The sequence below is a fragment of the Ochotona princeps genome, chromosome 6, assembly GCF_030435755.1.
Source record: "Ochotona princeps isolate mOchPri1 chromosome 6, mOchPri1.hap1, whole genome shotgun sequence".
In the NCBI taxonomy this organism is placed as follows: domain Eukaryota; kingdom Metazoa; phylum Chordata; class Mammalia; order Lagomorpha; family Ochotonidae; genus Ochotona; species Ochotona princeps.
Genome location: NC_080837.1, coordinates 51986565 through 52002065, shown reverse-complemented (window position 1 = coordinate 52002065; position 15501 = coordinate 51986565). Strand labels below are relative to the sequence as shown.

Here is a 15501-nt window from a genome sequence, read left to right as displayed (position 1 = left end):
AAACAAAGGTAGGAAAACAAATCAGTGGCATCGAGAACCGAAGAGTAATAGACAAATCTGATAAATGACTAAGTGTACTACTGAGAAAATAAATGAATAAAATTGACAGATTTAGTGCCAGATTCAGCAAGCCAAGAATGAATACAAATATTAAAAATATGAAAAGCTAATAGGGAGACATCACTATAAACACTACAAAAATAAAACCTGTAATAAGGAAATAACATGAATAAATTCATGCCCATAATTTTGGCAACTTGCTGAACATGGATGATTATCCTGGAAGAAGCAACTATGAAAAGTCAACTGAGAAGAAACTGCAATCTGAGTAGCCCTATGTCACCAAATACATTGAATATGAAATTTTATAATTTATATATATATAAAAAAGCCTAAGGCCCAGATAACTTCACTACAAAATTCTGCTTAAAAGTAAGTTAAAGAAGAAACATTATCACATTTAAGGAAGAAATAATTCCTAATTTATATAAACCTTCTAGACCTGTGTCACTAAGTGGAACTTCATCTATGTACATTACGCTCTTTAAAAGTTACTTCAGAATGTATCATAGACCCAATTGTAAAACTTCCAAACAATTAAGTTTATGGACTAAATCAAAGAATAAAAAATAATTATTAGATAGTAATTGATAGATTGACTTTCATGTTAATTAAGAACTTCTGAAAATAATATTAACACATTAAAAAAACAGATTATACATGAAAGAAAAATCAATGATGTATATATTCAGATATGCATCTGGATAAACAGCTTGTATCCAGAAATATAAAGAATTATCTAAATTTAACAAGAAAATGAATAATTTCCAACATATGCAAAAGTGTTGATCACCTCGTAGTGTGTGTGTGTGTGTATGAAAATCTAATAAGCATATGAAAAGATGCTGAACAATATTAGTAATTAGAGAAATGAAAATTAATACTATTAGAGCACACTCTACATCTACTAGAGTGTCTAAAAAATGACTGATACTACCCAGTGCTATGAACTCATGTAGTAGCTTTATTTGTGATATTCAGAAAGTAGGACTATATATGCCACATTTTCTTTATCCATTCATCAGATGATGTATAGTGTCGTTGACTGATAGGTTAATCATCCTGAACAGTGCTGCTGTAAACATGATGATACTAGTTTGATGTATTCACGTATTTTGAGTATATATCTTGCAGTGTGATTGCTGTGTCACATGGCAAGTCAATGTCTAGTTTAAAAAGAATTCTGCACATTGCTTTTCTCAGTGAGTAATAGTTACCCCTTATCCACATCCTTGTTAGGGTCTGTTGTCCTCTGAGATGAGCTATTCTGACAGGCATGAGGTGATATCTCGTTATGATGTTTGCTTTTATTTCCCTGATGACTATTGATTAAATGTTTATTTTTCCATATATTTGTAAGCCTCTTGTATTTCTTTTGAGAACTATCTGTTGAGATCTTTTGTTGTTGTTAGTTTTTTGAGTTGTGCTTATATTCTGGATATGAATCATTTGTCAAATAAATAGCTTGCAAATATTTTCTCCCATTCTGTGTGATGTCTCTTTGCTCTGTTGATTCTTCTCCTGATGTGCTGAAGCTTCTGAGTTCAATTTAATCCTATTTGTTTAGTTCCTGTTGCTTAAGCTTTGACAGGCCTTATCCAAGAAGTCATCACCTACACCAGTGTCTTCCATACTTTGTGTCAGGAAGCTTCATAGTCTCATCTCTTAATTTTGGGCTTTGAACTATCTTGAGTTTATTTGTATATATGGTGAGATCTGATTTCATTATTCTATTTATATACATCCAGTTTTGTCAGCATCATTTACTGAAAAGATTATTCTTTACCCAGTATGCATTCTAAGCACTTTTGTCCAATAAAATATTTGTATATGGTTGCATTGATTAATCACCTATGTTAAAAATGAAATTCTGTTATTTGTTCAAGGAGGTTGTAACTGAGGGACATCAGAATGAGTAAAATAAACCAGAACCCCCAAAATAAATGCCACACATGGAAGCTACAGTTAATAAAGAAGGATCAAAGACAAAAAGGCATAAATCCCTGTATGTACCAGTACTGTTACAAATATTGTGTTATGCTGAACTAATTTATCCTTGTCACAGAAAGTGAAAGAATGACATACTATTAATGTTTTAGTGATTTGTGTTTTAAAATTTACTGTATATAATTGAAATTTTCATCTTAGCATTTGATTTCTTATATTCCTTGTATTCCTGCTACACTAAGGTCTTTTTATTTTTACTTGTTAAATTCATTGTTTACGACAGCATTAAGTCTTTTACTATAACACACTTTAAAAATGTTATCTCAAAAGTTCAAACAAATAGAACTCAGAATACCTAAACAAAAACTGATTGATATTATCAAGTGCTGAAATTCTTACAACAGCTTTATTTGAAGTAGTCAACAAATAGAACTGTGTGCAGTGTCTCCCTGATAAGGAGTGGATACACACATGTGGCACATCCACCCAGTAAAAGGTAAGACTCCTCAGGCATGAACTAGAATGAACCAAGGATACATATGGCCACATGGAGAAATTTGTTTAATTTTACTAAGTTTAAAGAGCTAGTTTCAAAATTATGTAATCTATGACTCCATTAATCTGAAATTCTTTATAAGGCCAAATCATAGGGACAGAAATCAGGTTACCAGGAGAATGGCTCCTTTCCCTTGTCATGAAGCTTTGTTAAGTGACAGAATCATCCAACATCAGCATTATAGTATGTACTATATATGCATGTGGTTTTTGGTATATTTTTCCAAAGCTTACATAATTACAATCACTAAGGTGAGTGATTTAACGTGTTATACTCAGAGACCACTTTAGCAAAGCTATCGAAAAATTGTAAATAGAAAATGATAACATTGGTCCTGGTGTAGTAGCCCAGTGGCTAAACCTTTGCCTTTCATCCACTAGAATCCCATATGGCACTGGTTGCTATCCAGGCTGCTCCACTTCCCTTCCATCTCCCTTCCTGTAGCCTGGGAAAGCAATAGAGGATGGCCCAAAGCCTTGGGACCTTGCACCCATATAGGAGACCCAGAAGAAATTCTGGCTTCAGATTGGCTCAATTGTGGCTGTTTCGGTTACTTGGGGAGTGAACCAGTGAATGGAAGGTCTTTCTTTCCTTCTCTGTGTAAATCTGCTTTTGAATATAAATAATAAATATATATTAAAAATGATAATGTTGAGGTAAATTTAAAAGAAATTAATAAATAGGAAGTTATGACTTGCTTATGATGAAATGGAAGTCTCTTGATTGTTAAAGTATACTTTTCAAGTTCATTTATGGTCTAGTGCATTGTCATTGAAAAATGACAAAATAGCTTGTTTTTCATACTCGCCAAAGTTTTTATAAGTGCACATGAAAATCTGGGAGATCCGTAATATCGAAAACAACCTCAAAAGGGAAACAGAAATGGAGCATATAGTATCTGATTCCAGGTTTAGTGTATGGATACAGTGTTAAATGTCATGTGGTAATGCCTGGAAAGTAGACACACGTGTCAGACATGGAGTTACCATCAGATTGAGCAGTGCTGCTGCTCAACATGTGCTCATCGGAACTGGAGGTATTTGTCCATGAAAACATTTGTGCATAAATGTTCACAACATTTTTGTTTCTGAAAGCCATAAATCAGAGACAACACAGATCCATGGGTGAGCAGATATAATTATGTGAAAGCTATTTAAAGTAGTGTGTATTGCTAATAAAAACAGAGATGAATCTGAAATGCATCATGTGTGAATGAATCTCAAAGCCATTAAAATGAACAAAAGAAGCCAGATAGAAAAGAGTACAAAGATCAATGTATGATTAGATTTATATGAAATTCTATAGCAGACAGAAGGTAGATTTGTGCCTGGTGTTAACATCATGAGTGGCATTGATTATAGTAAAAATTTGGTGTTGATGAAAATGTTTCACAGTGTGATTATAACTTGTTTGCATGGGTATTGATGTTTGTCAAAATTCATAGCCTTATATACTCAGATTCATTTTACTCCATGTAAATTATACTTAAATGAAATTGGTTTTTAAAATAATACTTGAACTTTTCATTATTTTTATGTTTAAGTGAATTTTTTAAATTTCTTTTTCATTCTCCTTATGCGCTATTGATATTATTGGAGACATTTCAAACAAATGTGAACTAATTTTTCCTTTTAATTAGCATAGTGGAAGCAATGACATCATTTCAGCTGCTATGTTTATTTTAAGGAATACAACTCTGCTATGAGACTTGCAAAAGTAGTTTTAAGTCCATTTGTCAGCACAAACTCTTAAGAGGAAGAGAGTATTTTGAACAAATTTATTTGTAATGCATAAGTAAGGGATTATGTGAACATAGCTTCTTATGAGTAATAGGAAAGAAAGGAATTTGTCATATTTTGTGTGTATCTTTAGAAGTGTCAAGTTTCTGGACATCATATCCAGTAGTAGTCTTTGGGTCCTCCAATGTTGATTTGTCACTTCCATAACCAATTCTGAGATCAAGAAAGGACATTTTCTCATTCCCTGCTGTTGGATCTCTTCCTGCTACACTGTAATTATTAGTGTATAAATTATAATCTTCAGTTTTATATAGGATGATCATATATAGGAAAATAAACGTATTCCTGAGCCACATCAGCCCAGGTTGTTTGTTTTCATGAAAATCTCCCATAGAAGTGCAGATGAACCTTTTATCACATTGCTTAGAAGAATTTGCATTGACTATGCAACAGCTGACTGGAATATGGAGCAGGCTGCAGTGGAAGGCGAGATGGGCGCTCCCCTTTGCTGCTGTGCTGAATCACTATCCAGATGGCACTTCTGCCTACACAGAATACAGGCAGATTAATCGAGTCACCTCTTCTTGTTGAACATCCCCAAATAGACATCTCTTTCTTTGAACAAAAATCTCTAGGATGGCCACAGTTACACAAACCAAAGCCATCGTTATGTTATTGGCTTGAAATTTCATTTGAAGTGCATTTGTTCCCATCTATTATATTCTTCTCTTAACCACCTTCTTTGATTGTGATATTATATTCTCCTATTATTTTTTTCACTCTAAATAGCAAACCACTTGTCCTTTTGATACCCATTTTCTTCCCTCCTGATTTGGAGTGTTGTTGATTTCAACTCTGTCATTTATTTAAAAATAGTTTTAATGCCATTGATATTTTACACATTGTCAGCTAGCTTGTGTATGTGCCTTGGCACTTGTTTTATTTATATTTTTGTTTTTATACAAGGATCTAGGAGTGTTGTGACATTGAAACTATTGTGATATTTTTATCTGCAGTTCCCTGAATGTGGGTTCTATGGAATGTATGACAAGATCCTGCTTTTTCGCCATGACCCTACTTCTGAAAACATTCTTCAGCTTGTGAAATCAGCTGGTGATATCCAGGAAGGCGATCTTATTGAAGTGGTCCTATCAGGTATTGTGGTTTTTCTTATAAAATCAGTAATTTGCACTGGAAGAATTCTTGGGTATATGTACATACCTTCATCTAGAGGAACTGTGCAGTGGAGACTAGCATACTGAGAAGTGAAGGTACGTTGCAGTAGGCATCTCTGCTTCTGAATAAAATATGAATCCCAATGAAACTGGAAAATGTATCTTGACAATAGAATGCTGGACTTTTCCACCAATGTCTATACCTACAATGTCATGATACACTTAAATAGCAGAATGGCGGGCTTGTGATTGTTGTTGAAACACTCTACTATTGTAATAATACAGAGGAAATCAGTAGAGGAGGGAAAGTGAGTAAGGAGGGTGGGTGGAGAAATTCTTGAGCTTGTAGAAGCATATCATTAAAAAAAACAAGCAAGCAAGCAAGCAGGTCTTAAACTCATCTGGCCTGAGCAGGAGACAGGGTTTTTCTCTAGAGGAACTTTAAAAATTATTTCAAAGTTAACATGAAAGCTTTTTCGACATCCAGTCCTGCTCCAATCACACCAATTGACTTCCTACTTCCCCAAACCCCACAAAGCACACATGCATGCCGTCACGTTGTTGTCCAAATAATGTTGAGTCATTTGGACAGTGGTGGAAAAAAATAAATACACTTGCCAGCAGTGAAGCTAGCACAACATCAAAGCCCCAAATATACAGATTTTATTGCTTATATTTGTTTCAAGAAATCTATTGACAAATTCAAGATTGCATTGTTCCCCTTGGCCTTTGTCACTTGCTGCTTCTGAGTACAAGGAAGCCATTAGATATAATGGTTCTAGACTTTGTTTCCTGAGGTTTTTCAGTTTGCTTAGGGTGTGGGTTGAGTGCATGAATATAATTTTTTTTCCAAAAAGATAAATTTAATGACATGATTCATTGCAAGAGACATGACCTCATTTCTTACAAGAGGGATTTCCAATGAAACCAGATTCGATGTTAAATACATTCACAGGCTTTCCTTAAATGTATACTAATGTGATATTTCTTTTGCCCCGTAAGTAGTGAAGACGGAAGAGTTACAAGGAAAATTCAAAACATTGTGCGGCTTCCTCATGTAACACTTCTGGGCTCTACCCTCTGGTTATCATAAAGGAATAAAAAAAGCAGAAATAATCAACATAATGATTCTAGCTCTCCCTGGAAATGAAACATAAACAGTTGTGTGGGGGAAGCAAATTTGGTTCTATTTACACATTGAGCATTTATTATGATGATCAAACAGATTTTTTGTATTAATTACATTGCATTATGTGACACAGTTTCATAGACTCTGGGATTCCCCCAATGAGTATAATTCAATTGGTCTCTGTTTCATTTACTTTGCCCGAATTCACTTGAATTCACTTTATATCTGTTACCTGTTGCCTTTATTCTCATTATGTAAGTCAGGCCCTCGCACATTTTTGTTGTGTAGATGGGTCCTATGAAACTTCTTTGCTAGATAAAAGTAATCTATTTTCTGCTATTTATAGCATTGCTAGTTGTTAAATAAACAGACCAAAAGAGCACAAGTCTTTCATGGTGTTTATATTAAAATTTTGGAACTACTCCCCTGCTTTGGTTGGTTTCTCCCCTTTCTTTCTCTGATTCTTTCAGCATTTTCTTACTGCAAATGTCTGTCCAAACCAAGGGATTGGGCATGTTGTTTTCTAAGTTTCCTGTTTCTCAGCACTAGGGATTCCTGAAATAAATTGCTCAAGGAAATCATACTGGACCTAGTCTCATCATAATTCATATTAAACTCATATGCAAACTGCATTGTAAATAATGTAATGAGTTTTGTGTTTGTTTTCCCTCTGGCTGTGTCCTGAAATATATGAAGATTTCAAAATTGCATCTCTTAATTTAATATTTCTTTACATTTAATTGCATGTTCTGTAGTAGTAGTGGATGGCCTGCAGCCAGTACATGATAATGCTATCTGTTTGCATGTAAGCCTGTGTCATTAAGAACAGTCTGCCTTTCCTCTGGCTTGACCTGTTTTGATCTTCCAGAATTGTTCTTACCTCATGAAGAACTGTATTCTTCTTTTCTTCCCTCATCCTTACCTACAAAGAACCTCTTGGTGCTAATGTTGTTCCACTTTTGTTTCCACCCACAACTGATATTCCACCTGTTGTATCCCCTAGTCACATTGCAGACAAAGCATTTAAAAAACAGGAATCCACCATGGGGGGAGCGTTAGGGGAGGGGCGGGGAGAATCCCAGTACCTATAAAACTGTGTCACATAATACAATGTAATTAATAAAAAGTTCTACTAGTAAAAAAAAAAGTGAACTAAAGTTCAAGTCTTTTTATTATGCATATATTTCCTTCAACCCAAATAAGAAATTAATATCTATAAAGTGGACAGAATTGCACTGCATCATAATTTGAAGCAAAGAAAATGATATTCACTAGGCCACATCAGAACACAGGTACAAGGGAGCTTGGGTCATATCCTCATTTCTGCCCAGTCCCTGGTGTGCTGTGACAACTGTGGAATTAAATGCTAAGTTCATTTAGGTACAAAAGACTTTTAAAATCCATAATTTATTTTTTTTCAATAATATGCATTTTCTAAGAGTGTTTTGAATACCCATTATATGTGTGGATATAAGAGTTTTCTTAAGACAAACTTGTTTTTAATTCTGTTCTTATGCCATCCTTGTAAAGTGCTGTCCCATAGGTTTCCTTAGATTATAGTTAAGAATCAACTCTACTCAAATTACAGTAGATAAAGGCAAAGATTCAGGAAAAAATATGGGATATCCTCCTCTGCTTCTGATTAGTTCCAGCATACAATAATTGAAACTATTCCTCTCAAAGATTGTAGTTAATTGTTAAATTTTACTCATCCAAAATTTCTCTGTTTTCTCAACACAAATTAATTTTTCATTTGTTTCCTGCTTTTTGAATTAAAAACTAAACAGAAGGGTCTTGACTAATTTGATTTCCTTCCTCCTCAGTTTCTGTTTGTAAAGCTTGGTTTATTGAAGTTTCACTGAGATATAATAAACTCATGAGTGGATGGATTGGCTAATGGAAAAGAAAGTAATATCTTCATGAAAGTTCTCCATCATACATGCCCCATTGCTGGAAAGCCTTTTGTGTCTGTTAAATAAGGCATCAACTTTATTACTAATGTTATGAAGTAGGGAAACACTGCCAATGGAAATTTCTCCTTCCAAAACCAAGGTCAGGTTCAGCTGTCTGGTACTGAACTATAAAATAAAGTTCTTGGAATTTATCTGAAGTCTTCTTCATGACGGATTTTCATCTGAAGCCTAGCAGTTTAGCCATAGCAAAGCAAATGAATAACAGAACATTATCCATATGTCCTAATGTGATTTTTTTGGCTCAGTTACTGATAATTATGCTTTATGTGTGTGTAGATCTTATTGGTACTTAAAGGAACAGACACAAATTACAGTAAAAATAAAATCAGATTTTTAAAAATTTTTAATTTTTATAGGATAGTAAGATTTATAGTGAGAAGGAGATATAGGGAGAAAAGTCTTCCATCCATTCATTCACTTCCCACATGGCCACAGTGGCTGGAGCTGAGCTGATCCGAAGCCAGGAACTAGGAACTTCTTTCGGGGGTCTTCCACAGGGGTGCAAGGTCCTAAGGCTTTGGGCCATCCACTACTGCTTTCCCAGGCCACAGGCAGGGAGCTGAAAGTGAAGTGGAACAGCCAGAATGTGAACCACTGCCCATATGGGATCCTAGCACATGCAGGGCAAGGACTTTAGACACTAGGCTACCATGTTGGGCCCTAAAATTAGAATTTTAGAATCTGAGAGCTATGTATTAACTGTTCTTTCACTTCTGGCAAAAATTATAGTTTTCTTATGATTTCATTATGTGTTTACCAAAGAGCACATGTTTATAAACATCAGAAATCTGTTTCCATGAGTAGTTAATTATCACTTGTTATCAATAGAAAAGTCTTTTTAGAAAATTGTGGTATAGGGCCCAACACAATAGTCTGGTGACTAAATCCTCGCCTTGCACACAGAGGGTCTCATGTGGTCATTGTTTCATGTCCTAGCTGCTCTACTTTCCACCAGCTCCCTGCTTGTGGCCTGGGAAAGGAGTCAAGGATGACCCAATGCTTTGGGACTCTGTGCCCATGTGGGAGACCTTGTGGAGGCATTTGGCTCCTGGCTCCTGGCTTTGGATCGGCTCACATCTGCCCTTTGTGGCCACTTTGTGACTAAACCAACAGGCCAGGGACTTTTCTGTCTCTCCTCTCTGTATATTTGCTTTTTTAATAGAAAAAAAATAAATCTTTAAAAAAATAAAGTTGGGCTCGGCAGCGTGGCCTAGTGGCTAAGGTCCTTGCCTTGATCCCATATGGCCGCTGGTTCTAATCCCGGCAGCTCCACTTCCTCTCTCTCTCTCCTCCTCTCAGTATATCTGACTTTATAATAAAATAAATAAATAAATACATAAAGTTGTGGGTAGCTTGAGGAGAGAAGTTGCAGGCCTGTTGTATGGTAGTAACAGAAAAGTGAAAAACCAAGGAAGAGATGTCAAGAAATACTCTAACAATAAAATTAAGAGACATGAGAGCCAGTAGTTGATGTAGGTATATGAGTAAAATAACAGAAGGCCACAGCCACCTGAAAATCATGACATTTCTTTTCCTCATTCTGAGTCTTGTCGTCTATGCAGAATGCTCAGTGTTCAGTGAGCTTTCCACGTGGTTTGGATGCTTCCCTGAGGGTTGGAATAACTGGTTCTTTAGCATATAGTAATTTTGATTTCCTTAGTGATGTTGCTTTACAAGTTGCAAAACTCCTGAGCGTCACTGTTTTCTTGTTTGCTTGCCTTTTGAACAAACATGAAACGCACTGGATTTTTTTCCCTGTTAGTGAAGTGGTATGCATGATGCCTGAATACATTTTTCAGGACCAATTCATCTTGGTTAATATCTTTCTCTTCACTTCTTACGTCTTGCCAAGACATCTAATCATTCTGTAATTCAGTTTCATCATCTGTGAAACAGAAATGGTATTAGAATCCTTTTGTAAGATTCTTCTAAATTTTTAAATAAGAAAATTCTTATAAGGCACTTCCAGGGCAACTATGCCATATGTGTTAGCTATGAAGACTGCTTTTCTTCACAATCTAAGCTAGCTTTCCCAGGGATGCTTATAGGTGGAAGACCTGCTGCAAAAGGAAATCCTGGCCTGATTGCTTGGAGAGATGTGGTTTTAACCATCGTTGAAGGACTTTTTGCTTGAGCAGTCTTGAAACCTTAGGTATATAATATTGTGAAGCAGGTCTCCAAGATTACTTTATCATGGATCTTTTTTTCTCTGACATCTGGTGAGTCATGTTTCAGTGGGCTATACTATAGAGTCTATCTGTGCCAGGGACCAGTTTTTCTAAGGGCATATGTCTTGCCTCTCGTCAAAGCCGAAGGTTTGAGCCATCACACAGTGAATAGCCAGAAAGAAACAATCTTTGCCTTTATAATATCAAAAGCTTTACAGTAACTTATGTAAGCCCCCACCCCCATTCAACATTCTGGAGGTAGAGAAGGTACTGGAAAAACTACAGATTATGAATTTCAACTTGTCAAAATCCTGTGTAGAGTATGAATAGTAAACCAGAGCTTGAATCTGAGCTTTTTTTTAGTGACTGATTACACCATTTTCACTGGCATTTAATAATACTTTGAACACAAACTAGTAAAGCTTATGTTTGTAAAGTGAAATAAAGATATGCTATTGTAAAAGTTAGGATGAATAAAGAGGAAGGAGAAGAGGGTTGGGAAATGTGTTTTACACACACCACGCACACACACATAAATGAAAGTTCTTGGGAGCCTGTTCAAATCATTCCTGCTACTGAAGGAAATGATAATTACTAGGGCTGGAAAGAGTTGGAGAAAAGGGGAAAAGAAGATATTATGTAGTGAGTACCAAATCACAATCAGATAGAAGGAATGAGCTCCTAGTGTTGCAGAGAACAATGAGGGGAAATTCTAGATCACAATTACCTCTTACTTCTTGTGCAAATAAGAGAGAACTGCTCAAAGATACCAAAGGTAACATAATGACCAAGAAAACATGAATTACCCTGATTTTATCACTACAGACTATATATGTTTATTGAAATATCATGCAGTACATCATAAAAATGTACAGTTATTGCTAACATTTTTTAAGAGTAAGACATGAAAATGTTAACTGATGGGATCTGGTCTGATCGTCATGTTGAGTTGAATACATATCTTGATTTTTTTCACTGTATAAATAATTGATATGTTAATAATAGTTTAAAAATCATACCTACCACAGTAAGACAGTTTATATTTCATGGAAACATCAGTGATACGTCTAACAGCAAAAACAGCAGTGAGAAGATCCATTGTCATGAAATTTATCACAAAAACTAATATCTTCCTTCTGCTCATAAAAATTGTTTATATGTATACTCTCACAAACTGTTATCAGCTTTTTAAGAAGAACTATGTGGGCTCTTGTCAGTAGTGTGATCATGTAAAATATTAAATAGCACTGACTTTGTGTATCCAGAATGTCGTTGTGATTTCATTATCTATGGTCAAAACTGAAATAGCAAGGGTGGGCATTTGACACTGAGGTAAAGATAGCACTTGTTTGTGTCTGGCTTCCTCAGCCTCTTTGCCTGCCTGAACTCAGGGAAATAGCAGATGATGAATCAAGTGTTTGGGTCTCTATCACCTATGTGGCAGACCTGGATTCTGTTCTAGAATTTTGATTTTGTCTTGGTTTTAGAATCCTGGTATTGCCATGGGCGTGGGAGGTTGACCAGTAGAATGAATATGTTTTTCTGTACTTTTGCCTTTAAAATAGAACTAAAATAAATAGAATTTTGAAAAAAATTGCAGTAGTGCTTTAGGTTCTCTGTGTTTAAGAGATTGTACTGCTCATTTTTCCTTTTAGTAAGATTTAGTGCCCCAACTATATGCCAGAAAACTTATTTATGAGAACAACGTTCTACTACAATCTTCTGAATTTTGGAAAGTATAAATCGCTGATTTACATGGCAAAGTGCTGGTTGCATTTATATTAGATACAGCACCTTGCTCAGAGGAGTTGTTTCTGCCTGGGAAATGAGTGTGTGTGTGTGTGTGTGAGAGAGAAATATGTAAGGGAACATCTAAAGAGAGTTTGTTAGATCATTGTGTTATTATTTCTCCACAAGTACATTATATGCAGCTTGTTAATTTGTTTTTAAGGAAACAGAAGTTATTATTGTCAGCACCTCCCAAGTTCTAGTACTGCCTGAGGAGTTAAGATATTAAAATATCTGGGTTGTATAGTCAGATTTTACCTCTGAACATGTTCTTGATTATATAAATATCCCAGTCCCAGTAAAGCCAGTTCTCATCCAGCTTTAGTTGCAGTTACTTCAGTGGGTAGTTTTTTAACAATATAAATTCAAATGTAGGATCATAAATCATAGTAGTATTTTATCCTTAAATCAAATATAGTACTGAACCCAATGCATACACATACTACTTTTTTCCTATACATGCATATTTGCAATACAATTTAATTTATAAACTGGATACAATAAGATATTAACAAGTATTAAAGACAACAAGCAGCGGATAGAGGATCTTTCTGTCTGTTCTTCTCTGTGTATATCTGCCTTGCCAATAAAAAATAAAATAAATTAAAAAAACAATTATAACATTGTAAGAAATGTGTCAATGTGGTCTCTTAAAATACTGTGTTATACTCATCCTCAGGATGATGATGTGCAGTGATCCAATGCCTGTATAATGACATGGTAGATTTGAATGATGTAGACATTATGATGTATCATTAGGCTGCTACATAAGAGTTACTTAAATACAGGCACCCCAGCATATAGTTGCTTAGGGACTAAAATGGTGTGGAGTGAGATTCTGTTAGAATCCATCTCACTATGCAGAACAGCCCACTGTAATTCTCCATTTAGTAGTTTTGGTCCCCAGTTGTTCACTGATAACTGAAACAGAAAAATGTCACTGTGGATGAAACAGAACTACCTTTTCTTTCCTTCTGAGAATGGCTAATCTTAGGAGTGATTTTGACATTTCCTTTGTATGATGGTTAATATTAGGGTTTTCCTTAACTTTCAAGTAAACTTGGTTTTAGTTTCTTTGTGCCATACTGAATTGTTTTCTTGAAGAAGACACTGCAGAAACCAGACTAGTTGGAATGTTTCCATAGACTTCAGTTAGGATCAGGGATTGGGGTTCTTTTCCTCACATTGATAGTTTTCTTGGTTATGTCTCTTTGACAAGTTGTTTTCCCCAGAATATGACACAACAGTGCATTGCTTTCTTTGTTTTCCTGCCTTTCCTAAATGTCAAGACAGATGTAAGACATTCTGTGCCGGTCAAATGGAGAAGAAAAACCCTATGGACAAAGTGCTTTAAGAAAACATTAATTCCATGTGAAAATTTTATAGACATTTTGCATTCTGCATCTTTATTATTTTTGCATTTAAAATTTTTGAATAATAATTGTTTCCCCATTTTTTTGAAATAACAATGAGTGGGATTGAGACAAAAGGGATTGAAACATTTATGATACTTTAGGTACTAAGTGCTGCTTCATATGATTTCATTGAGAAATATGCATTACTACAATATCTGATACAGAGTTCCGCTATATATAAGAATAGATACATATTTCATGAGATCCCTGACAAAAAGGGAGTACTCAATCCTTTCACCTTACTCTCCTCTGCCAAACTACACCTATCTTGAAATAGAAGCCATGTGTTTTCATAGTTTTATCTTTCGTACCTGGTATATCACAAGCAGTCAGTATCTATTTATTGAGTGATTGGCTGACTACTTAGTAGACAAAAAGAAACAAATCATTACATTGGTGCTCTATCACGATATCAGAAAGTTTCTGCTCTCTCTTAGGAATTGAATTTCACTATCTCTACTATTGACTTTCTTTGGCCTGATTTATTAATAGAACTCAAATTATTATTACCTGACTAATGCTTTCTTATTCTGAACTTTTGCTGTCTCCTGCAGACAGTCTAAAAACTAAATGTATTTTAGAAAATTCTTTGTGGATAAACAGTCCTACTTTCAGAACTTAACAGTTTTTGTAAGAACATTTATTATGTAAATTGAGACCTGATTCATAGAATGCAAATTGAATTGTGTTCCATTCTAATTCCTAGGATTTCTGTTGTGTAGTCAGCACCAAGTAACACCAAGTTACCTCTTTAGCCCCTGGACTCAAGTCTTCCTTCAATTATTTTTCCTGATCACAGACTCTTTCCTCCCTATCCCCCTGAATATTCTTGCTTTCATTGTAAATGATTCTTGTCAGCCATTCTTTTTTGAGGCAAGTTTCAGTTTACTTCATCTATTTATTCATTGTGTCATCTTCATGTACCTCCATATTTTCAGTCTGCATTAGCGTTCCCAGGTAGAGGCTCTGACACCAACTCTAGGCTCCAGCTTCTCCATTTCTGAGTCTGGCAGGAATAAGGACTGATATCTTGAGGTTCTAGCTGACCTTTCCTGCTCTCCCTCCCCCCACCCTCTACTTCCTGCTCCTCAATTAGAGCTCTGTAGCTTTATCCATCTAGCACAGCAGCTGTTTTGGTCCAGGGGTTGGCGAAACCTGTAGGAAAAGCTGAGTCAGGTGCTCCAGAAGTAGGCTCTAAATCTCCATAAATCTGTCATTGTACATACCATGGCTTTCAGGGAAGGATAAATCCTACTCCTGTGCACACAGAATTTGTCCACGGGCTAATTTTTACCATCTGGCAAGTAGAGACCAAGCCAGAATCATAGTTGTTTTTCTCCCTCCTCTTTTCATCTACTACTAAGCCAACTGAGAACAGTATTGTGTCATCCAGATTAACAGGACCCGAAGTAAGGGCCCTGGAAACCACACACAGGAAAGCTTTTCTCTTTGAAACCAGCATTCATTAAATTTGCTTCTTAGGATAAGAGTTAACAGTCTCAGGAAGATGAAGCTTACCATATTAAGGTCTAAATCAGGAAATCATAAGAC

General features: G+C 35.5%; 1 protein-coding gene across 1 annotated transcript in view; it reads left to right on the top strand.

Annotated features, from left to right (window-relative positions):
• The window catches only part of PRKD1 (protein kinase D1), a 305664-nt gene that overhangs the window by 172362 nt on the left and 117801 nt on the right, over window positions 1-15501 (top strand). Inside the window, exon 2 of the mRNA XM_058666284.1 lies at window positions 5319-5457. Coding sequence (XP_058522267.1) covers window positions 5319-5457 — 139 coding nt within the window. The remainder of the gene's footprint in view (window positions 1-5318; window positions 5458-15501) is intronic.